The following is a 22,827-nucleotide window of genomic DNA, read 5'->3' as shown; positions in this document are numbered from 1 at the left end:
GTCGGTGAGTGTTGAAGGCTTGGGTCTCTGTGTCAGTGAGTGTTGAAGGCTTGGGTCTCTGTGTCGGTGAGTGTTGAAGGCTTGTGTCTCTGTGTCGTGAGTGTTGAAGGCTTGTGTCTCTGTGTCGTGAGTGTTGAAGGCTTGTGTCTCTGTGTCGGTGAGTGTTGAAGGCTTGTGTCTCGGTGTCGGTGAGTGTTGAAGGCTTGTGTCTCAGTGTCGGTGACTGTTGAAGGCTTGTGTCTCTGTGTCGGTGAGTGTTGAAGGCTTGTGTCTCTGTGTCGGTGAGTGTTGAAGGCTTGTGTCTCTGTGTCGGTGAGTGTTGAAGGCTTGTGTCTCTGTGTCGGTGAGTGTTGAAGGCTTGTGTCTCTGTGTCGGTGAGTGTTGAAGGCTTGTGTCTCTGTGTCGGTGAGTGTTGAAGGCTTGTGTCTCTGTGTCGGTGAGTGTTGAAGGCTTGTGTCTCTGTGTCGGTGAGTGTTGAAGGCTTGTTTCTCTGTGTCGGTGAGTGTTGAAGGCTTGTGTCTCTGTGACTTGTCCTGCGGCTGTATACAACAAAAGGAAAACACAAATGAGGAGCATCGGTTTCGGATGTGTAATCTTAAGACTCTGGAAATGAAAGGTGCTGTATAAGAAGGGTGCTCCAATCCAGTCCTCAAGACTTCTCCCCCCACCCGCCAAGAGGTCAGTTTTTCAGGATATCCCTGCTTCAGCACAGGTGGCTTGACGACTGGAGTTGAGCACCCCTGCTGTATAGTATCATACTGCTTACTTCCAACCTTCCACTCACAGGCCATCTCTTGAAGAATATTCAGCAGATATATGGATGAGTCATGGATGTCAACGTAATCTTTCTGGGACCTACAGGTGTAGGAAGACTTACTGTCTGTGACGCCCGGGACAGTGTCTGCCACGACACAGCTGGGGGGGGTCCATGCTTCTGAATGGGACCCTACGCAGCATTAATCCTTCGTTGCCGCAACCGCCGCGCGTGTCACCTGCGCAGAGCACAATAAGTCTTGCTGCATCTGTATGTCACAAGAAAATCAGAGCACATCATCGGGCTGTGACCATCCTGTTGACTGAGGCTGTTGATCGTATCTCCGTAATGACACTGTAAAATTATATATATATATAATATATATATATATATATATTGCTTGCATGAATTCAAATAAGCCGCACAATGAGCATGTAGGGCTTGGAAGTTGTCAATCAGACACATACTGGGTACTTATGGTTGAAGATACTTGCAGCTCATGGTTGTTGAGGCTCATCCTGCAATGATCGTTTATAATCTCACTTTTATCAGTGTATGGGCTGCTATATGTGGTGAATAATTAACAGACTTTGAGGAATACTTCATGTCTGTTTAGCTTCTAAATCTGTGCTCTGTGTCTGCAGTGCTTTAGTTGTCCTAATTTCCCATGATACAATTTACATTCCAGTAATACTACAGGTACCCCTTCTACCAAAGGCGCAGTCCTGCCCACCCAGTCCTTATTGTTTCCTACTTTATTGTCTCTACTTTTCCTTTTCAGTCCTGTCTTTTCATTTCAAACAGTTTTATTAGTTTACCGCATAGTACAAGTCGCAGACATCGGCCCTCCCACAAACACCCGAGCGAACTTTCTCATACATTGTGTAGGAATAATATCAATGAAATACTATAGGATAATCGTACAAACACTCTTCACTATGAATTTATATTCTCGTTGTGCTTGGATTGTAGGGGATTACTGTGGAGAGAGGACAACCAAGAAGGACTGGGGGGGGGGGGGAAGGATACCTCCTCCTCCCCACGACCGTTTCGATTTTCTGTTTGAATGTTTAATATTACATTTTGTATTACATTTAGTGCCCCAGCCAAGGAGCCCATGTTTTATAAAATTCACCTGAAGAATGTTTTAGGAACGCTGTCAATTTTTCCATCCGCCTCGGTTATTCTTTTTTTTACAGTTCGCCTAGAGGGGGGGGGGGGGGCGATCTTCCAGGAAGCCGCCACGGCACATCTAGCCGCCGTCCGTATGAATGATACTAGCCTCCGCATAGGCCGGCTTATATCTTCAACTGGTTTTGCCAGGAGAAAGGTCAATGGGTCTACTATGGGAATCGAAAGATCTGTTTACATCTTTAATAAAAGTTTGGATAGTGGTCCAATACTTCTGAATCGCTGGGCATGACCACCAAATGTGAACCATGTCACCTCTTTGTCCACACCCCCTCCAGCACAGGTCTGATGTTGCCGGGTAGATCTGCTTCAGACGACTTGGGGTGAGATACCAGTGATATAGAATTTTATAAATATTTTCTTTAATAGTTATACAAATAGAGGTCTTTGCGGCGAACTCCCAGATATCTTCCCATTCCTCTCTATCAATCTCCAGATTTAAATCGGCCGCCCATTTGAACATATAATTGTGATCAGGGGTGTCCCCCGCGGCCTCCATACCTGCATATTTTTGTTGTGGATTTTTTTAATGGCAGTCATTGTTGTTAATCTAATTTGACTGTTATCACTGCAACATTGAACCATTTATGTATTCTTTCCTTGTTTGTGTCGTCTCATAAAGATATCAAAATGTAGTGGCTTTTCAGTTGAATTTAAAGAGGTCTATGTATCAAGATCATTTTGGTGCAAAACTGGCATTTTTATTCTGCACCTATGTATCAAAGTACTTTGATACATTGTTGTCCTATCTGCCCCAGTTTGCACCTTGGAGAGTTAGGGAGTAGTTACATGAGATGTATCACATTCTGTGTCTCTGCCCCAGTTTGCACCTTGGAGAGTTAGGGAGTAGTTACATGAGATGTATCACATTCTGTGTCTCTGCCCCAGCTTGCACCTTGGGGAGAGTCAGTAGGAGGAGTTATATGATGCACAGATTATAATGAGACACATTCTGCATCTCTACCCCAGCTTGCACCTTGGGGAGAGTCAGTAGGAGGACTTGGGAGATTTACATGGGGCACAGATTATAATGAGATACATCACATTCTGCGTCTCTGCCCCAGCTTGCACCTTGGGGAGAGTCAGTAGGAGGAGATGGGGGGAGTTACATGGTGCACACATTATAATGAGATGTATCACATTCTGCATCTCTGCCCCAGTTTGCACCTTGTCAGTAGGAGGAGTTATATGGGGCACAGATTATAATGAGATGCATCACATTCTGCGTCTCTCTGCACTATTCCTTTCCCCTTTTGATCAAAAAAAGCTGCCACGTGTGAAGTGGCGTACAGCAAGTCTTTAACATTCTGCATTTGATGGGAGAAGTTGTTCTTGCACATGGTGCAGCTATGCTCCAAAATACTGAACAGTGTGACAAAACACACACTTTGTTTCTACAGTACGTTGATACATAAACCCCCAAAGTATCTTAGCATCTACTTTCCCATTATTGCAACTATTATGTTGATTATTGAATGATCAGCTGTTAAAGGGAAACTTCATACATATACTTGGCAGAATAACAATCCCTCAACTCCACGTAGACAAGTGAAATGAAAGAATGAGTCATTACCGACCAACCAGCCAGTAGTAACCTACAGTAGATGGTTTCGTGTGCGTGATTATGCCAATCTCCGCAATCACTGTCAAGGCCAAGTTAGTGGTAGCTGTTGTTAGTGTTTGTACAGGCATTGTGTAGTGCAGGTAATAAACGCCTGCAGAAGCTGTCTCTATCTGCACATTTCCCATAGCCGTTTAACAAGACCCAATCCAGCTGAAACAGATGCAACAAGACTCCCCACAATTACTGTCTATGTTGGTTTTTAACTCTGCTTTAACTTCCCACCAGAGGACTGATATTGTTAAATTTATATTCCTACTTCTTTTACAACCATCACAGTACAGGTAAATGGTCATCTTGCCGCACTTCTTTTCCAATGATTGGTTCTATATTGATGTGCTGGCTTTGAAGAATGGCTGGGATCTTGCTGCTGCCATAAACAGTAGTACTGAGGAAAAGAGAGTCTTCTAATTCCACACTATTCAAAGTAAGTCTCATCACAAGACAGCATATCAACAATTGCATTAATAGCAGAAAGTTAGGCTGCGTCCTTGGTCAGGCCGACCGTGCGGAGGCGTGCGCACACTGACCAATCAAACTGCCCACGGCAGTGATCTCTTCCATGCGGCGTGCGGAAGCGGGAGGGGGCGCGCGTTGCGCAAGAAATCGATTCAAACTGATTTCTTGGCGCGACAGGCCGGTCACGTGAGCGGTTCACCCAATGAGGGCGAACCAGCTCTGTGACGTCACTGGCACGCCCCTATACACGCCCACGGACGGCACCCATACCATGGCCAGGGAAAGCACCCGCTTTCCCTCAGCCCCCGCACGGGTGAACTTACCATGGACGCAGCCTTAGAACGCAGTAGTGAGATATGTCTTGTGATGAGACTTTGAATAGTGCGGCATTAGAAGACTTGCTTTCCTTCAGTACTATTTTACAACCTTGGCTAAGTAGCTGAGTATATTCATTAGCCCACTGTTCCTTCAGTGATCATACGAGGCTTTCTGATAATCTTCTGGCAGTTGCACTATACAGATGATCTTGGCGTTGATTATGTTTAAAGACATTTTCTCCAGAACGCTGAGACGTGTGGGAAACTTTCCTTGTTTGCTTTTCTGGGCCGATAATCCATATTCCCCAAATTTACCTGGTCTTTGTCGTGTTGTATAAGTACATTTTATATAGTTTGTATGTATTATTGTAGAAGTATATTTTGCATTACTTATACAGTATGCTTATGGTGTAAACCACTACATATATGACTGTTCTTACATATGGATAGCAAATATAAATATCACTTCTAAGCACTTTGACAGGTCTGCAATTCTGCCTTTCCCCTTTATCTCTTCGCATATAGTGCTTCCACTGCAGCAAGGGATTCTAGGAAATTACATTTATTTAAACCAACATTTTTCTATAGCCCCCCTTATCCGGGGCGCTATACATTAGTTGGTTAAATAATGATGGGGGTTACATATGGAACATTTCATGTGATGGGCATAGAGTAATTGTTAAGATGTCTTTGTGGTGGGCACGGGTGGGAACATTATGGTCGAGCGATGGGTTATGTGCAATGAGCGCTCGTTGGTTGGTGGGCAGGGGTTGGGGTCTGGTCTCTGGATTTAGTCTTGTTGGTGGCATGGTGATGGGTCTGACGGTGGGGTCAGTGGAGGCGATTGGATCAGTGAAGTGGGTGACATTGGAGGGTTTTAGAGAGACTTGAGAAAGGGGTGAGGGTAGGCGAGATCATGGGCATTGGGATGGCATTGACATGCAAATTTGCACTCACAGTATCACCTTTAATTCTTATCCATTTTAACATGGACTCCTGTAAGCGTATGCCTGCCGTATTATACAGATTTTCAGCACAGCCTGGGTTAAGGTAGTGTATAGCCAGTAAACCTTCACATATCACTGTTTTGACATTTTTGGGGCTCATCAGTGCTGATTTTATGGTTATACTGGCATTGCAATATGAAACTGGGCTAGGTTTCAACCACACATTAAATAAGTTATGGTGTGTAAAAAAGTGACAAAACGTCTACCGTAGAGCAAATAAATATCACTTGTAAGTACACATAAAAATGAAATACTTGGGTCTTCTGAGCAGCTACAGTATCCTCCTCTCCCTGTTTGTGCTTTTATATTCAGTCCTCATCATTATTGTATAAGCAGCCCTCTGTATTTCGTATAGCTTGCATACATATACTGTATACTGCAGGGGAGCGCAAACTTTTTTTTCCTGCACAACCCTGCCAGCAGTTCCCCTCTCTCCGTACCCCACCCTCTTACTTCGGCTCCGGCGTCATGACATCGTGATGTCACATGACCTTGCGGCATCATTTGACTCCACGTTGCCATGGCAAGGCGTCCAGAAGCCGGCGGAGCCATGGTAATTTAAGTGCCTTCGGGAAGAGCGTGGGGCCTCTGTAAACCCTGCGCCCCCCGCAGTCAGTAGGGGGGCGCATCCCCCAGTTTATGCGCTGCTGCATAGTACGGTGTATACCAGGGGTGCGCAAACTTTTGCAGCTACGCCCCCCCCCCCCCCACCTCGCCTGCTGCCCCGGTGCTCGTGCCCCCCTTACCTCAGTTCCTGGGGTCATGTGACATCCCGTAACCCCGCGGCATCATTTGGCGACGCGTTGACAGCCATCTGAATCTCGATAAGTACAGTAATATGTTGCAGGGGCCTCACGATCCCCCGGCATTTAATTTAAATGCCGTGGGGAAGGGCACGGGGTCTCTGCAACCACCGCACCCCCCCAGACAAATCTCCTGCCCCCCTGGGGGCACGCCTGGTCAAACCTGACCAGTTTGCACACCCCTGGTGTATACTATGGGTATTCTAGTCAAATAACCTACTAATAACTATATCTATTTTCCTATAATAGTTGATGCAAGACTTGAAAAGTAAAGAGATTAGCAAAACATTCAGAAAAGCAATCAACAGGAGAGAAGGAATAAAAGCGCTCGGAGGGACCTCTTCTATCTCCAGCCAGGGAACACAGCACTCTTACTCAGGTAAGATAGGGCCACGTGTGACCTGTGTAACTCCTTGAGTGCTGGAGAGACACATGTGAGCTATACTCTAGAACTGAATGGGTTATCGCTTTGTCAAAGCAACCATGCCATTGTTTTATCACTATTCCTGCAGCAGCTGACTATGCTGCTACCTCTTTCAGAGGAAGAGAAGATCGCCTTTGCCAACTGGATAAATGAAGCTTTAAAAGACGACTCAGACTGCCAACACCTCCTTCCCATGAAACCTTCAACTTCCAGCCTTTTTACATCACTCAGGGATGGCATTTTACTTTGGTAAGTCTATCTGTAAAGGGGTTTAAAAAGACGATAAACCTAGAGCACTGTTTCGCAACGCCAGTCCTCGGGGACCCCAACAGGTCAGGTCATCAGGATATCCCTGCTGGAGCAGGGATATCCTGAAGACCTGACCTGTTGGGGTTTCCTGAGGACTGGAGTTGGGAAACACTGACCTAGAGATTTCCTTTTGCAGTTACACTGTGCTGGCGCTTAGCACTCCTTTACTCCCATAGGAAAAGGAGTGGCGGCGTGCTGAAGCTTAGCACCGTTTGTGGATCTGGACCTTTTCTTTGGATTAGGGAGAAGCTGCAATTTAAGTACAAAACTATTCAACACATCTGTGTAGAAAGTAGTCAACCCTTGATCAAGCGTGAATCAATCGATGCCCTTTTCAGTTTGACAGTTCCAGGGTTGGGAAAGATAACGGAAGGCCCTAAAACTGATACATCATTTGATATTGAATATGAAAGACTTCCATCCTAACTCCACCTTTTGCACAATGAGCTATACCCCTTACTTAGATGGGATGGGGACATTTGTTTTCAAAGATTATTAGTGAAGTATTCAGGTATCTTATCACAACCTTTTTTACTTCCTGTTTTCATAACCACGAAACACTATTGGTACAGGATGTATTGAGCTTGGCTTCATTCTGTGTTGAGTTTTAATAACAAAATCTTATACTGCATACTTACAAATGATGCATACAATTTCTTATTTTCTATTTATTTTAATGCAGCAAAATGATCAACATAGCTCAACCAGACACTATTGATGAAAGGGCCATTAACAAAACAAAGCTGACGCCATTCACCATTTCAGTAAGTGTCTTATGTTTTTAGTAATGTAGCATGTCTGGGGTGGGGAGGAGAGTGTTGCTGGTATTTACCATCTGCGGGAATAAAACACCTTGCAAAGTGGATAAGGGTTTGTCAATACTCTCTTGAAATTGGACCCCGAAAGTTAACCGCCTACCTACTAAACCCCCGAAAGTTAACCCCTTACCCTAACCACTAAACCCCTGAAAGTTAACCCCTTACCCAAACCGCTAAAACCTGAAAGTTAAACCCTTACCGCTAAACCCCCTAAAGTTTCTTACCTTATCATGGAAGTGGCCGGTGGCGAAGCGGCTGTGGCGAAGCGGCTGTGGCGAGGACTTGGACGTGGCGAGACGGAGGCAAACAAATGTCCCATTCTGTGAAACCGGGTTGAATAGCGCAAGTTTGAAACTTGAAAAGGCGCTCTTCTGAAGGAACGCAGATCCTTTTGCTGATTGTAGTTTGTAGGTACAGAACGGGCAGGGCAAGGCACACAGGAGCCAGCTTCTGCATGGCAATGGGGAATAGTGAGCAGGCATGGAGCACAGAGATATAAGTAGGTCAAACTGGGCTACGTTGTGTAAGTCCCAAAACCAGTGTTGCAGTTGAGAAATATTTTTTTTATCAGTGGGTTTTAGCTTCTTCAAACATGCTATAAAAATTAGAGTTGCCTCATAGCTTGCTCACATTTATTTATATATATATATATATATATATATATATATATATATATATATATATATATATATATATATATATAATATGTGTGTGTGTGTGTGTGTGTGTGTGTGTGTCCCTTGTCATATTAAAAAAACATGATGTATTTCTTTCAGGAAAATATCAATCTGGCACTGAACTCCGCCTCAGCCATTGGTTGTACAGTGGTCAATATTGGCGCCCATGACTTAACAGAAGGAAGGCCTCATCTGGTATTAGGCCTTCTGTGGCAGATTATTAAAGCAGGACTGTTTGCTGACATTGAAATCTCCAGGAATGAAGGTGATTGAATAACGTTTAATTGCTATTTTCCAGTACCTTTTGGATACATTATAAGGTGTCCTTAACAATCTTACCTTTCATCTTCTTTTAGGTCTTATCACTTTGCTTCGTGATGGGGAAGAACTGGAGGAATTAATTAAGCTCTCTCCTGAAGAACTCTTGCTTCGTTGGGTAAACTATCACCTGCAAAATGCTGGCTGGCATCAAATAAGCAACTTCAGTAAAGACATTAAGGTTTGTGTTGTATTATGTCTTCTCGAGACTAGTAAATAGGGTTGGATTGGTACTCCAAAAAAAAAGTACAAGTGAACTATCCAGAGAGGAAAATAAACTTATTGCACATTTTGCAATGGCAGTGAGGGGTGAGATTGCAGCATTATGGAAGCAAAAAGATTCCCCATCAGTCTCTAAAATTAGAAGCAACATTTGGTTTGTTTGGCAGATGGACAAGCCAACAAGCCTGGTAAATGACACCGGCACCAAATGCCAAAAAGTATGGCTACCATGGTTTGCACAGTCAGACATACAGTAGAGGCAGCGATTATTCTAACAAAAACCAGTGGCAATTCCCCAAAAGACCCAGGTACACCCAGGTACATTCTGAATACATGCCTTAAACTTTCCTTAAACTAGCCCCAGCATTTCTGCATTGATTAATGGCCTATCAGATTAACAGCGGGGCGTCCCTGGCCGTCCCATTCAAACTGAATTGGACTGCCAGGGATCCCTGCTGTGTTAATCCTATGGGTCGTTAGTCAATGCAGAAATGCCTTAAACGTGCCTCAAACTAGCCCAGAACATACCCAGCACATACCCAGCACATACCCAGAATGTAACCCGGCTAGTTTACGGCAAATGTTAGAATAAACGTTGCCTCTACTGTATCAGGGGTGAGCATAGCCACAATTTAGCTGTGATGGTATCAGGTGCATTCTCGTCCGGCAGTGGGCAATGAGCAGCAACATCTTAGTAGTCGGATAGGGCAGACATGATCCGGTAGACCCCGGACTACACGGAGGAGAAGAAGAGAGGATAAAGGAGCGTGAGGTCATTAGACAGAAGAGAACATTGTCTAAATTAGAGGCTCCCTTTCCTCGGTCCCACCCACAAATTATGTATATTTTTGCTATGTAACATGGAAACAAAATTTGAGTTACAAAAAAAAAGTACAAGTGATACCTACTGTAAGGTGGGGTGCAGGGGTGCAGGGGTGCAGGGGTGCACCGGATAAATGCTCGTCAGTGTTCCATGTATGGAAACTGTAGTGTAGACCAGCGGTGCGCAAACTGGGGGGCGCGAGATTTTTCTATGGTGGTGCGGGTGGCTGCAGTGGTCCCACGCTCTTCCCCAAGGCATTTAAATTAAATGCCGGAGGACCGCGCAATGCCTCTGCAACCTCTACTTACCGGGATTCAGCCGGCTTTAGGACGTGTGACCATGGCAACGTGGCGTCGGGGTTATGTGACATCACGGTTGCCTTGGTAACGTGACATCAAATTACGCCACAGGTCATGTGACGTCACACGACCCCGCGGCAATTTGACGCTGCGGGAGGTAAGGAGGGGTGGCACACAGCCGAGGAGAGCAGGTGGGGGGGGGGGGGGGAGTGCAGCAAAACAAGTTTGTGCGCCCCTGGTGTAGACAGTTGACTCCAGAAGACAGACCAATAAAGAGATTCACAATACAAATCCATTTTTTACAGGTCGATTATTTAGCTTGTACACACCAGACTTCATGTATTCTTTGTTGGCGCAGGGTGCTCAACTCCAGTCCTAAAGCCCCTCCCCCCCCCCCCCCCCCCCCCCAACAGATATCTCAGCTTCAGCACAAGTGGCTCAGTCGAAGATTGAGCCACCTGTGCTGAAGCTGGCTATCCTGAAAACCTGACCTGTTAGGGGGGCACAGCTCCAGTCCTCAAGACCCCCCCAATGTTGGCGTATACTGAGGGCTTTGACTACAGTACAGTTTTTAGCTTTCTAGTAGCATTCCCTAACATGAGAACTGGGTGTCTTCCAAGATATTCCAACCTTTCATTGCCCAACATGATTATGTACTTGGTTATTATTATTTATTATTATTATTATTATTGTTGTTGTTAAAGATGAATACCTATGAATTTTAATTTTTTGGGTTTAGAACAAATAAAGAATAGAGGCGTGGGCACCACGGTGATGCCATCACCTTTAGAGAGACGTCCGATTTCATGGCAATAATAAAAGCTGGATGTATGAGAAAACCGTGGTGCCTACGCCTCTATTCTTTAGTGACTCTCATGGGAAGGCGTAGACCACCCCTGGAGTCTGGATGCACCGGTACTAAACCGTTTACGGACAATTACTACAGAACAGAGTGTGTTCTGGGAAAACCATTTTTATTTGTTCTGAACAAATCTCATATCCAGCATATGTCAAGAGTGTTCATGACCTTACAATGGAAGCTATTTGAAAGAGAATGTCTAGTCGCAAAGACTGAGCCACCTGTGCTGAAACAGGGACATCTTTAAGACCTGACCTGTTGGTGGCCCTTGAGGACTGAAGCTCGCCACTCCTGGGCCAGAGCCTTTCAGCACTCGGGTCATGAAGTTATTCTAACATTAGTGGCAGGCAGGAGGAGTAGGACGTTTTTTTTCCGGGTTGAATCGCCCACTGTCTTGTGCTTTGTGTCTTCTCTAGGACTCCAGAGCTTACTACTACTTGCTGAAGGAGATCTCTTCCAGTGACGGCTCAGGTCCCATTGACTTTTCTGGATTTCATGTGAGTTTTCAATTCGTTTCCGAAGCGCCAAATGCATGGAAATGTTAGTTTGTATTAACCTCTTTGCTGCCAGAGGAGAATGAGAAGGATTGCAAGTCAGTGTAGGGGCTATATTTTCTTAATGGGTTAAATAGCTTTTGATTTTGCGACCTAGAAGAATGATTTGTTTTACCACTATCCACTTCAATATATATATATATATATTTTTTTCTGGTTTGGTAGGAGACAAATGATTTGAAGAGGGCTAATTACATGCTTCAAGAAGCTGACAAACTGGGGTGCAGGCAGTTTGTGATGCCATCAGATGTGGTTGCCGGTAACCCTAAACTGAACTTGGCTTTTGTTGCCAATCTGTTCAACATGTACCCCGCTATGCACAATGCGTCTGGTATTGGATTAGGTCAAATAGAAGGTAAGCCCTGCGGAACACACAAAGGCAATGGAAAAAGTACATGAGTGCCTACTGTAGGTGTACTCGGCGCTTTACAAGTAGGCCAGGCAATAGAGTGAATTATAATAAGTGCAACAGACGGTAGGGAAGGAAACCCCTGTGCCGGAGAGTTTACTCTCTAAGTGGTTTGTTAATCGACTTGGTAGACCGCAGGTAAGTGAAGTAGATGGCAGTTCTTGACCGTGTTGACTGGAAAGTGTGACTTTGGGTGGGGGGCAGTAGCCATGGGCTATTTAAATGTTTAATTCGGAAGGTGGGGGAGAGAAGGTGATTGGCGTGCTCGGAATGTGAGTTCCACGGGTAAGAGGGGCAATGAGGGGAATCCTTTGAAGGCAAGAGATCGTAGAAGGGGTGGAAAGGAGACCAGTTATTAGCAGAGAGCATAGATAAGAAGGTGCTTAACAAGACATTAAAGCAGATACAGATGAAGCCAGTCTCTGTGCCAGGAGAACCTGCCAACTGGATCCTACGGTTTCACCTGATAGCAACATTCTCTCGGCGGGGTCCCATTTGGTAAAACAAACCCCCCCGCCACCTACATCGCCCGGCGGCTCCGAGAACAGTATGTCTGCTCCTCTCTACATACTGTAAAGATGTAGCCAGACGAGGGAAAACCCTGACCACAAACAAGCTTCCTGACACGTTATCAAGACACCACTCTGAGGGGGAATCCATTAAAGGGCTCCTATCAGAGAGAGAAGTGTCTCTGATACGCCTTATATTGACATTGTCAATTGTGAGTACCACCATTGCAGAGTGACCTTGAGACTTCATTTGTTTATACTATCTGCACCATTATATACTTTTTTCTTTCATGTTCACGAGACACACAGCGCTCCGCTCAAATTACCAACCTACCAAAGACGAGGGAAAAGCCTGATGTTGCTTGGAAGCTAGAAGAGAAATTTAAAGAGGAGATGAGCAGGAACTGTACTTGGAAATGAGTGAAATGATTCTAGCTGCAGAACTTTAGATACATTGTAAAGGAATAAGTTGAGTGACCGAGATGCCTGTTAGTAGTAGTTCACAATAATCCAGAGGGAGAGGATAATAAGGGCATGCATAAACATTTTAGCAGTATCTGGACAGAGGAAAGAGCAAGTCTTTGCAATGTTACAGAGGAAGATATTTTAGCCAGAGCATGAATGTGAATGGAGAAGGACAGATATGAGTCAAATGTCATACCTAGGCAACGTGCTTTGGTGACAGGATACATGGTGGTTCCATTTCCTGTGATTGAAAAGGGGATATTGGATCAGGATTGGGTGGAAATATAAGGAGTCATTGGGATATAGTCCAGAGTCAGAAATCTATCTGTGCAGAGGTGATACCTAAAGCTATATGAGTGGATTAGGTCACCAAGTGATAGTATTGTATTGTACTGTATGTCTTTATTTATATAGCACCAAAAGTGTACTCAGCGCTTCACAAAGAATACAGTACGGGGAATTATAATAATACAATAAGCGCAGCAAAATCAGACAACAGGAAAGTAAATCCCTGCCCTGAAGAGCTTACAATCTAAGTGGTATGATGGGAGACTTACAGAGATAGCAGGTGAGCGAATAAGTGCTGTAGATGCAGTGATTGGCCACAATGGGTTGTAGGAGTGACACTGGGTGTGGGACAATAGCCATGAGTGCAGGCTATTGGGATGCTTATATTTAAAACCAAAGACATAACATAAAACACAGACAAAGCTCAGTGCACATCCAGAAAAACTTATATACGGTACAGTGCCTAAATATACATGTATAAATAACTAATAAATAAAATGGTCTTTTAGTTTAACATTTTGGCCAAATTGTTGTAAGCCCTTGAGCCAACTGCACGGCAGACCCCGTTTCAAGGGTCCCTAACACTAATATAGATTCTTAATAACCTGAAGCTCACTCCCTCCCACATTTAAATGGTTAAAAGCTCACTCCATGGCATCTCCCACTCAGGGGAACTTGCCTGCTTACAGTGTGATTGTGACAAATCTATTACAGAGTGCTTTTACTGGTAATGTACAGGTTAATAAAAGCTTCAATCAGACTTAGAACTTTTGCAACTAATATTGACAGATTTATTATAAATCATTCTTCCTGGCAATGCACAGGTTATTAAGAATCTATATTAGTGTAGGGACCCTTGAAACGTGGTCTGCCGTGCAGTTGGCTCAGGGGCTTACAACAATTTGGCCAAAATGTTAAACTAAAAGACCATTTTATTTATTAGTTATTTATACATGTATATTTAGGCACTGTACCGTATATAAGTTTTTCTGGATGTGCACTGAGCTTTGTCTGTGTTTTATGTTATGTCTTTGGTTTTAAATATATATATATCGCCATGCTCAGTAGCACTCCTCTGTGAAACTTATATGCTTATATATATATGTTGTGGGTATTTTGGGGGTTCAATATGAGCTTGTAGGTGTTCTGTATTGGGATGCTTGATTTGTGGGGCGAGTTTTAAGGTTCGCCAGTATTAAATCAGAAGGTTAACACCACTTACAGGGGAAGAGATGGCAGGGAGGCGTGGATGAGAGCAGGTGTGTATGTCTGGGTTCAGGCTTAGGGGAGATCCCCAGCAGCAGGAAGTAGTAGATAGAGGGTGTGAATACAGGATTTGTGTAGGTGCTTTTTATTGAGGGTAAAGAAGTTGTTGGGAGAGAGGTGTATAAATAATGGTGGAGTGGGGAAGTTGGGGAGAACAGGGACATTCACAAAGGAGTGAGGAAACAGTAAACAGAACAAGCAATAGGGAGGGCATAGTGAGATGCAGGAGGAGAGACTTCCCAGTTATTGGAGGATAGGAAGAGTACAAATAATCACAGCATTTAGAAAGTCAAGTTCTCACAGTTGCAAAGTTGTTGTTGTTGTGTTGCAGAGTCCAGATCTTCCTCTAATCTTCACATCCAATTTTAACTCCAAAATTAACTCCAGGCACTTTAAATGTGACACTTCGATGTTACTCATAGCCATGTGGCTTACAGCCAAGAAAGACGGCCTTAAATACTCTGATCACATGCATTTGGCTAACAATTAAGGGAGGGTTTGCCTAATCAGCTCACAGAAACATACCAAATAGTTAATTAGATTTAAAATTCTGTTGCAATTGATAGTAGAAATCAGCTCTCAGAAAAAGCTCATAGTATGTAAAGTGAGAAAAGGAGAGGTTCTAGAACAGAGCCCTGAGGTACTACAACAGACAAAGTAACGGGGGCGAAGACATGTTGGCAAAAAAGACAGGAACGGAGAATGGGGAGAGGTATGAAGAGATCCAGGTGGTGACACCACGAGTGTAGCATCTGAACGATCCACCAGGGCCAGTAAAGTACATATAACACAAGAAAAGAGAGAAGCGCAAGAAAAACCAACATCAATTATTCAATAGCACTTTATGTATAAAACTTTAGGACAGCACGAGCGCGGATAGCAGACTGTTTGTGTTTCATAAAAAGCACTTTATGTATTCAAATGTAAAAAATGCAGCCCTTACATAAAATGGCAGAGCTACATCAAAAACGCGCAGGCCGCGGCTGCAATCCCCACCAACCCCCCTTCACCCAGTAGCGGGGGTGCTGCTCGAGCTCCGCAGCAGGCCCTGGTGTAGTTTTTAAGGGCATAGCAGCCAGCCCCAGATCGGTTTGGAGGGGTTAACTATTACCAACTACTGAGGTACACGCCTTAAACATCCTGTCGATGGAGTGGTGTGGGGACGTGCCGTTTTTGAGGTAACTCTGCCATTTAATGTAAGTGCTGCATTTTAATACATAAAGTGCTATTGAATAATGGATGTTGACATCTGAAGGAGAAGTGGTCAACGGTATCAAAAGCAGCAAAAATATCAAGTAGGAGAAGCATGGACAAATTATTTTGGGATTTTGCTTCATGGAGATCAGTGACTAATTTAGTGAGCACAGTCTCAGTTGAGTGAGCTGTAGGTAAGCCAGATTGCAGAGGGTCAAGAAGGGCATGGGAATTGAGAACGTTTGCCATATAGGACGAGACAGGACGTTTCAGTAGTTGGAGGTGAGACACAGGGTGGGTGGTAGTTAGTAAGTCACATAGGGACAAACGTGTTGTTTTCTGAGAATAGATATGACAAATGCATACTTAAAGGATGAAGAGGAAAGTGGGAGAGGTATTAGGACAGGTTGAATATATGGGTGAGAGTATGGACTAGGATAGGAGCAAGAGGTCTGACCGTGTGCTGGCATAGGTTTCAGAGGTCATGTGGTAGAGGGAGACGAGGACAGTAGCTGAGAAACTTTCAACTCTGTAACGAGAGAGAGTCAAGAGTGGAAGAAGGGGTATTGGGTGAAGGCAGTCCAGGAGGAAGGGACAGAAGGAATCTCACTGAGGATGGCATCCACCTTGTCTTTTAAAGTGGTCATCAAATGCTTGAGGAGAAGTGACAGAAGGAAGGGAAGAACCTGTAGGGGGGAGGTAAATACAGAGAAAGTGGCATGGACTGGATTTATGAGTGTTGATTAGGAAGGAGAAGTGTTGTTAGGCGTTAAAGAGAGTAGAGTTTAAACAGGAGAGGAGACATGTAGGAAATGGACACAAGTGCGAGATTTCCTCCAGAGGCTTCAGGAGAGTGAGCACAAGTACGAAGGATTGTGTGAATGTAGTCACGGATTACAGGGATGGGTGCGACAAAGCCGAGAAGGGGCATATAGATCAAGTGAAGAGGAGAAGATAGAGTAGTAAGATTTGATAAGACTCCGATTGAGGGAGAAGAGATTAATGGACCAAAGGTCTTGAGAGAAGCAAGGAGAATAGGTAGGAGAAATAACCAGGTGAATATCAGGTGATGGTTAGAGAGCAGAAGGGGAGATAGAGACAAATCAGAAATTTAATAGTTTTTAGTAAAACAAGTTCTAAATCATGGCAATCCTTGTGGGTACTGGAATCGGTCCAATGGTGGGGGCCAAAGAAGAGGTTAGCGAGACAATGCAAGATGCCGAGGAGACCGGGGGTAATCAATGTGACAGTCTAAGTCCCCCAGCAAAAGAATGCGAGAGTCAGAGGAGATAAAGAAGGAAAGCCAGGACTCAAAGCCCGAGAGAACCGTGAAGGTGGAGGATATAGAGATGTGGTCGGTAGATGGCTGCCACATTCAGCCAATATATTAATTAGATCATCAAGAAAAAGGGGGGGAAATCCATTATGATGTTATCCTTAGTTACATAGTAATTGGAACTAAATGATGCTAATCTTAACCAGATAGAACATACACTGCATGCGCGTGTGGCAATGTATTATTCATTACTGCAAATGATAAAGGATGTCTGTCTTTGAAAGTATTTAAGTAACAGAAAATGATGTCTGCCATAAGTAAAATGAAAATGTTTAAAATCTATAATAAAAATTGCATAGAGCAGAATATAATTTCTGAGAGCACATATATTAAATGCTAAATATATCACCTACATAAAATATGTAATTGTCACCAATATTCGTTGATAAAAATAAGCTTATGAGATCTAAGACAACTGATGATAATTCCAAATTTTCTATTTTGCATGATAAATCACAGATTTGACCCCTGCTTATGTAGGTACAGTACTGTATTTCGTGCTATTCTCGCTTTCTTACTATTCTTTGTTTTCCAAAACAAAGGGCCTTTTAAATTCCCTTTGCATTGATTTTGCAGTATATCTCTGAAGTTTTTTCTGAGTGTGTAGTTGTGCTGTGCTTGTGTATTTACAAGTTTGTCTTGCATGGATACAGACATTAGGAAATAACTCAGAAGCAGGGCCGCCATTGCTCTGTTTTGCATGAATTGTCAAACTTTGTGGCATTTTCACATGGTTGGGTTTAAAAAACAATAATACAATTTCTCCCAGGTGGGAAGCATGTTCATTTCAGTTCATTTCTGCTTCCAGAGATACGTACCTTTTTTAAAGGGACTAGCAGTAGCATCCTCGGCTGGGCAAACAATATGGCTGTTTAAAGGTACTGCATCCCGTGGGCCAATAGGAATCCTCAACGTCATCCCTTGCAGCTTCCTATTGGCCCGCGTGATGCAAAACCATTAAACCGGATTGAGATACTGGCGGCAGAGAGCCAAGGAGGGTAATTAAAACATGTATAACCTACAGTAAAATTCCGGATCTGGTTATATTTCTGCCATACCCGATGAAGGACCCGGAGAGGTTGGAAAGCTTGTAACATATCAACTACTTGCTGGTCCAATAAAAGGCATCATACCCCCTACTCCCTCTCCCTCCTTTGTTACTACACAGATCTGGTTTATAAGAGTTATGTTGTAGAAATAATCTGCGTGTTTAAGATCAGATTCCCTGATAAAGCACACACCAGTGCGAAACGCTTTGGAGGATTTTTGTACCTCCTTTTTATCCACGGCATAATAAAGATATTTTCTATTTAATCTGACCCTGTCTCCGTTTGGCTGTGCACTGCTTCAATTATTTTCTGCATGGGTATGCAAGACCAATGGAGATGTTGCGTTTTTTTTGTGGTATACAGGCATACCCCGTTTTAAGGACACTCACTTTAAGTACACTCGCGAGTAAGTACATCTCGCTCAATAGACAAACGGCAGCTCGCGCATGCGCCTGTCAGCACTTCCTGAACAGCAATACCGGCTCCCTACCTGTACTGAAGCTGTGCGCAAGCGAGGAGACTATAGAGCCTTTTACACATGTGTTATTTACATCAGTTATGTACGTATATGATGATTGCCGTACTGTACATGCATCGATAAGTGGGAAAAAGGTAGTGCTTCACTTTAAGTACATTTTCGCTTTACATACATGCTCCGGTCCCATTGCGTACGTTAATGCGGGGTATATGAAACTGCCCTGTGGAAACTAGATTATTGTAATAATTGTAATAATAATATTGGCTTTACATACAGCCAAATGCAATATTGTGTTTGTTAAAAGTGAAACTATGTGACTCAAACATATTAACCTTCTGTATGACCCGGAGTGGAGGATTGCACATCTCTTGTATGCTCTTGTTAGTGCAGGAAATATGTCTTATGATTCTGGGCCCTCCTTGAAAGTAGGACTTTTCTGCAGGAAAGTCTCTCAAACGCCATGTTGTGACTTTGCACGGATGTTTGCGGTCTCCTCCCCATGAGATGCTATGCATGCTTTTGGTGGTGGAGTGAAAATAAATGAAAAACATTACTGCTTTGCAGTTCTTTTCTTTTTTATGGGCCGAAAAATCATGGTAATGATGTTCAGCCATTAATATTTGCATTAAAATGGCAGTGAAAGTAGGAAGACTTTAATGGGAGTTTCCGTGCAATCGTGTCATGAGCGCCGTTTTAATGAATACCCCTGCCTTAATCCCATTGAACTTTACTTATCACTTTTGGAAGCAGTCTGCAAATTGAGCCCATTGAATGAGCGACCCCATGCACTCACAGTGGCAGAACCTCCTTACTTAACTAATTCTGATGTACGCAGTGTGTGGGGCTGGTTTTGGACACGTTAAATGCTCACTCTATACACGGCATATACTTCTTCTGTATCATTAACCTACTTTGAATACATTTGTCTAGGAGAAAGCAAGGAAGAGAGAACATTCCGTAACTGGATGAATTCTCTGGGCGTCGCCCCATATGTTAACCACATGTACAGGTAAATTATCTTGCGTTTCTTCTCCGTGTTTGTCAGGATGTTTTGAAGAACTGTACACCCTTGTATGCGGTGGCGATACAATAGGCCAGGGGTCGGCCGCATGCGACTCTTTCCACTGCTGCTTGCGTCTCTCTGCAGGTTGCCGAACCCAGCTGCTTCCTCTCTCCCACACTATCCTGCCGGCAAACCTAATCTAGCCTGGTCCGCAGAGGGGGCCTGCTGGAAGGTGTCCGTGGAGGTGCCTGTCCAGGCAGCATTCTGTAGACTGGTAGAAGGGAGGCACCGCCGTGGGCACCTTTTTCAGCGGGCGGCCGGAGGGCAGCAGCACACAGATCCTCTCTTCCAATATCCCTGTCCTCTCTCTTCCCATCTTTCTCTCTCACTCCTCTCTCTTCCCATTCCTCTCTCTTCCCTCTCTTTCTTCTCTCTCTCTCTCTTTCCCCCCCACGCCTCTCTCTCTCTTTCCCCCCCCCGTCTCTCTCTCTCTTTCCCCCCGCCTCTCTCTCTCTTTCCCCCTCCCCGTCTCTCTCCCCCCCGTCTCTCTCTCTCTTTCCCCGTCTCTCTTCCCCCCGCTGTCTCTCTCTCTCACCCCCCCCCATCTCTCTCTCTCCTTCCTCCCCCTCTGTCTCTCCACATATCTCGTTCTCCCATCCTAAGGAACACACAATACGCTGTGCGGTTAGGGTTTAATGGGGGAGGTTGGTGTGAGATGTGGGGATTACAAGGGTAAAATGGGATTAATCATGGGGGGGGGGGGCTGCTCCTTTAATTTGTCCTGGGCCCCAAGATTTATATTGGTGGATATATATATATATATATATATATATATATATATATGTTTGTGTGTATTTGTGGGGGGTAGTGTGTGTGTGTGTGTGTGTGTGTATTTGTGTGGGGAGGGGAGAGTTGTGTAGGTGTTTTTTGGGGAGGGTGGTGTATGTATGTATTGTGTAAAATAAAGGGACTTATTATTACCGTGAGATGCATTTTATTCCCCCACATATTGTGTCGTATGTTAATGCTTATACAATATATACCTATTAGTGTGTGTGCAGTATGTGTTTGTGGGGGTGTAATATTCATGAATGTGTTGCGGCTCTTGGAATATTTTGGAGAAATAATTTTTATATAAAAATGGCTCTTCCTTGAAAGGTTGCAGACCCCTGCAATAGGCAAAAGGCAAAAGGCCTGCAGTGCTAATTGCTTTAGGTCCAGAGAAGGAAACCTATAACTCAAGGCTTATTAGTCCGCCAAATATACCCAGTATTTGACAGCATGGAGCACCAATGACCGTCTCACCTACAGATGTAGCAAGACTCGCTGTACCCGGCACCGCGGGCGAAGAAGCAAAAGCCTGCGGTGCTGGGGACAGTGTCTGCCGCAATCACGCAGCACCCCCGGAGACAGTAACATTGTCTACATCAGTATGTAACCGGCTGTGCAGTGGCTGGACTTGTCCTGTCATATCTCTATACCTAATTGGGAATAACATTGTGTGCCACGTGTTCACCTTGGGTACGTCATACAGGACTTTGTCACTCTGCACATTTATTACATCAGCCGGATCTTTATGGACTTCTACATATTCATATTTTTTGATGGTCTACATGTGATTCTGAGCAACATCTCTCCCCCAATTACATTGTGTGTAATATGTGGCTGCTCTCCTCCTGCTTAGTGATATGAGGGATGCCCTAGTCATCTTCCAGCTGTACGATAGAACCCGGCTGCCGGTGGACTGGAATCGTGTCAACAGGTCTCCATTTCCGGCTCTTGGGGGGAACATGAAAAAGGTCGGTCTATAGCAACTACTGTAATACACCCCTACAGTTTTAGCCATTCCACGATTTGAAATGGGATATAGAGTTTCAAAAAGTCAAATACATCTCCGAGCGCATTAGCCCAGGTCAGGCGTCATCTTCCAACCCATTGCGAAAAAGTACTGGATGAACAGATGAGATCACCCCCTCTCCACCCCCCCCGTTCAGCTGCACCCACCAAAACACATTCAATCCTGAAAGTACAGCTACAGTGTTAGGACACGCTAGGCACAAAATCAACATCATAACACCTTGACAAACAAATATGTATTAAAGCAGGGGTGCTCAACTCCAGTCCTCATGCCCCCCCCAACAGGGGTCAGGTTTTTAGGATATCCCAGATTGAGCCACCTGTGCTGAAGCAGGGACTGATTGAGCCATATGTATGCTGATGCTTGGATATCCAGAAATCCTGACCTGTCCGGGGGGAGGGGGGATGACTTGGGTACCACTGTATTATAGGAGTCTCCAGCAAAAAAAGAGTTTTGCTCGGTGTAATAATCATGCCTGCCGACAAACGCCAGGTCTGCAGTGTGAGAGTGATCCTGAAAGAATAACGGCTTGGATTACCTCTCTAATTAAATATACTGGTGCAAAGGAAATATCTACAGCTGTGCATACATATTCCTTTATTGTGGGTGAAAATGAACAGAAGGGCTATTAATAAATGTTACTTGGAAAGCAAAATTCAAATAATGTACTTTTCTCCGTTGATAAAATAGACTCCTTTTTTTATTTGTGACTCCGCATTAAAGATGGCATCTGTATATTACCCAACTTTCTTTGACCGTTTATTTAATTTTTCAAAATAGTAATACAACAAGGGAGTGGGAGGGGAGTTGGGTTATAGGAAACAAGAAGGGAAAGATAAGGGGTAGGTGACAAGAGCTTAACACAGAAAGCAGACGTACATATATACTATATTATAACACAGAAAGCAGAGGTACATATATACTAAATAATAACAGGATACATATTGTTCGGTCATGTTTTCCAATTATTGCGCTTTTGTGGTACAATAAAAGGCATTGCCAACAAGCCGTGTCATTGTGTCATTCTAAAACCATGTTCGTTCTTTCATAGCCATAAATTCTCCAATTGTATTGCACACACAATATATACAGGCATACCCGAGTTTAAGGACACTCACTTTAAGTACACTCGCGAGAAAGGACATATTGCCATATAGGCAAACGGCAGCTCACGCATGCGCCTGACAGCACGTCCTGAACCGGAATACCGGCTCCCTACCTGCACCGAAGCTGTGCGCAAGCGGGGAGACTATAGAGCCTGTTACACATGCGTTATTTACATCAGTTATGCACGTATATGACGATTGCCGTACAGTACATGCATCGATAAGTGGAAAAAAGGTAGTGCTTCACTTTAAGTACATTTTCCCTTTACATACATGCTCCGGTCCCATTGCGTACGTTAATGCGGGGTATGCCTGTATGTGACTTCTTTAAGAAGTGTATCATATTAAAACCGGTTATCGTCCTAGAGTGGTATTCGGCATTATAGAACTAAATTATAATTTACACACAGG

At 44.1% G+C, this 22,827-nt stretch overlaps 1 protein-coding gene across 7 annotated transcripts in view; it reads left to right on the top strand.

Moving 5' to 3' along the window:
- The window catches only part of PLS1 (plastin 1), a 66,123-nt gene that overhangs the window by 29,450 nt on the left and 13,846 nt on the right, over window positions 1-22,827 (top strand). For 6 of the 7 annotated variants that reach the window (XR_012787983.1, XM_075570100.1, XM_075570102.1 and 3 more), the window contains 9 exons: window positions 6,402-6,531; window positions 6,693-6,825; window positions 7,568-7,649; window positions 8,480-8,645; window positions 8,737-8,879; window positions 11,318-11,398; window positions 11,621-11,810; window positions 19,380-19,458; window positions 21,137-21,251. Coding sequence is in view for 6 of the 7 variants with exons in the window: in XM_075570100.1 (XP_075426215.1) it covers window positions 6,402-6,531; window positions 6,693-6,825; window positions 7,568-7,649; window positions 8,480-8,645; window positions 8,737-8,879; window positions 11,318-11,398; window positions 11,621-11,810; window positions 19,380-19,458; window positions 21,137-21,251 (1,119 nt within the window). In the remaining variant the exon portion in view is untranslated. Of the gene's footprint in view, window positions 1-6,401; window positions 6,532-6,664; window positions 6,826-7,567; window positions 7,650-8,479; window positions 8,646-8,736; window positions 8,880-11,317; window positions 11,399-11,620; window positions 11,811-19,379; window positions 19,459-21,136; window positions 21,252-22,827 lie in introns of those variants that run through there. The other variant, XM_075570103.1, reaches the window with a different exon arrangement.

This window comes from Ascaphus truei, chromosome 14 (assembly GCF_040206685.1).
Source record: "Ascaphus truei isolate aAscTru1 chromosome 14, aAscTru1.hap1, whole genome shotgun sequence".
Classification (NCBI taxonomy): domain Eukaryota; kingdom Metazoa; phylum Chordata; class Amphibia; order Anura; family Ascaphidae; genus Ascaphus; species Ascaphus truei.
This window is presented reverse-complemented; position numbering and strand designations above follow the sequence as displayed.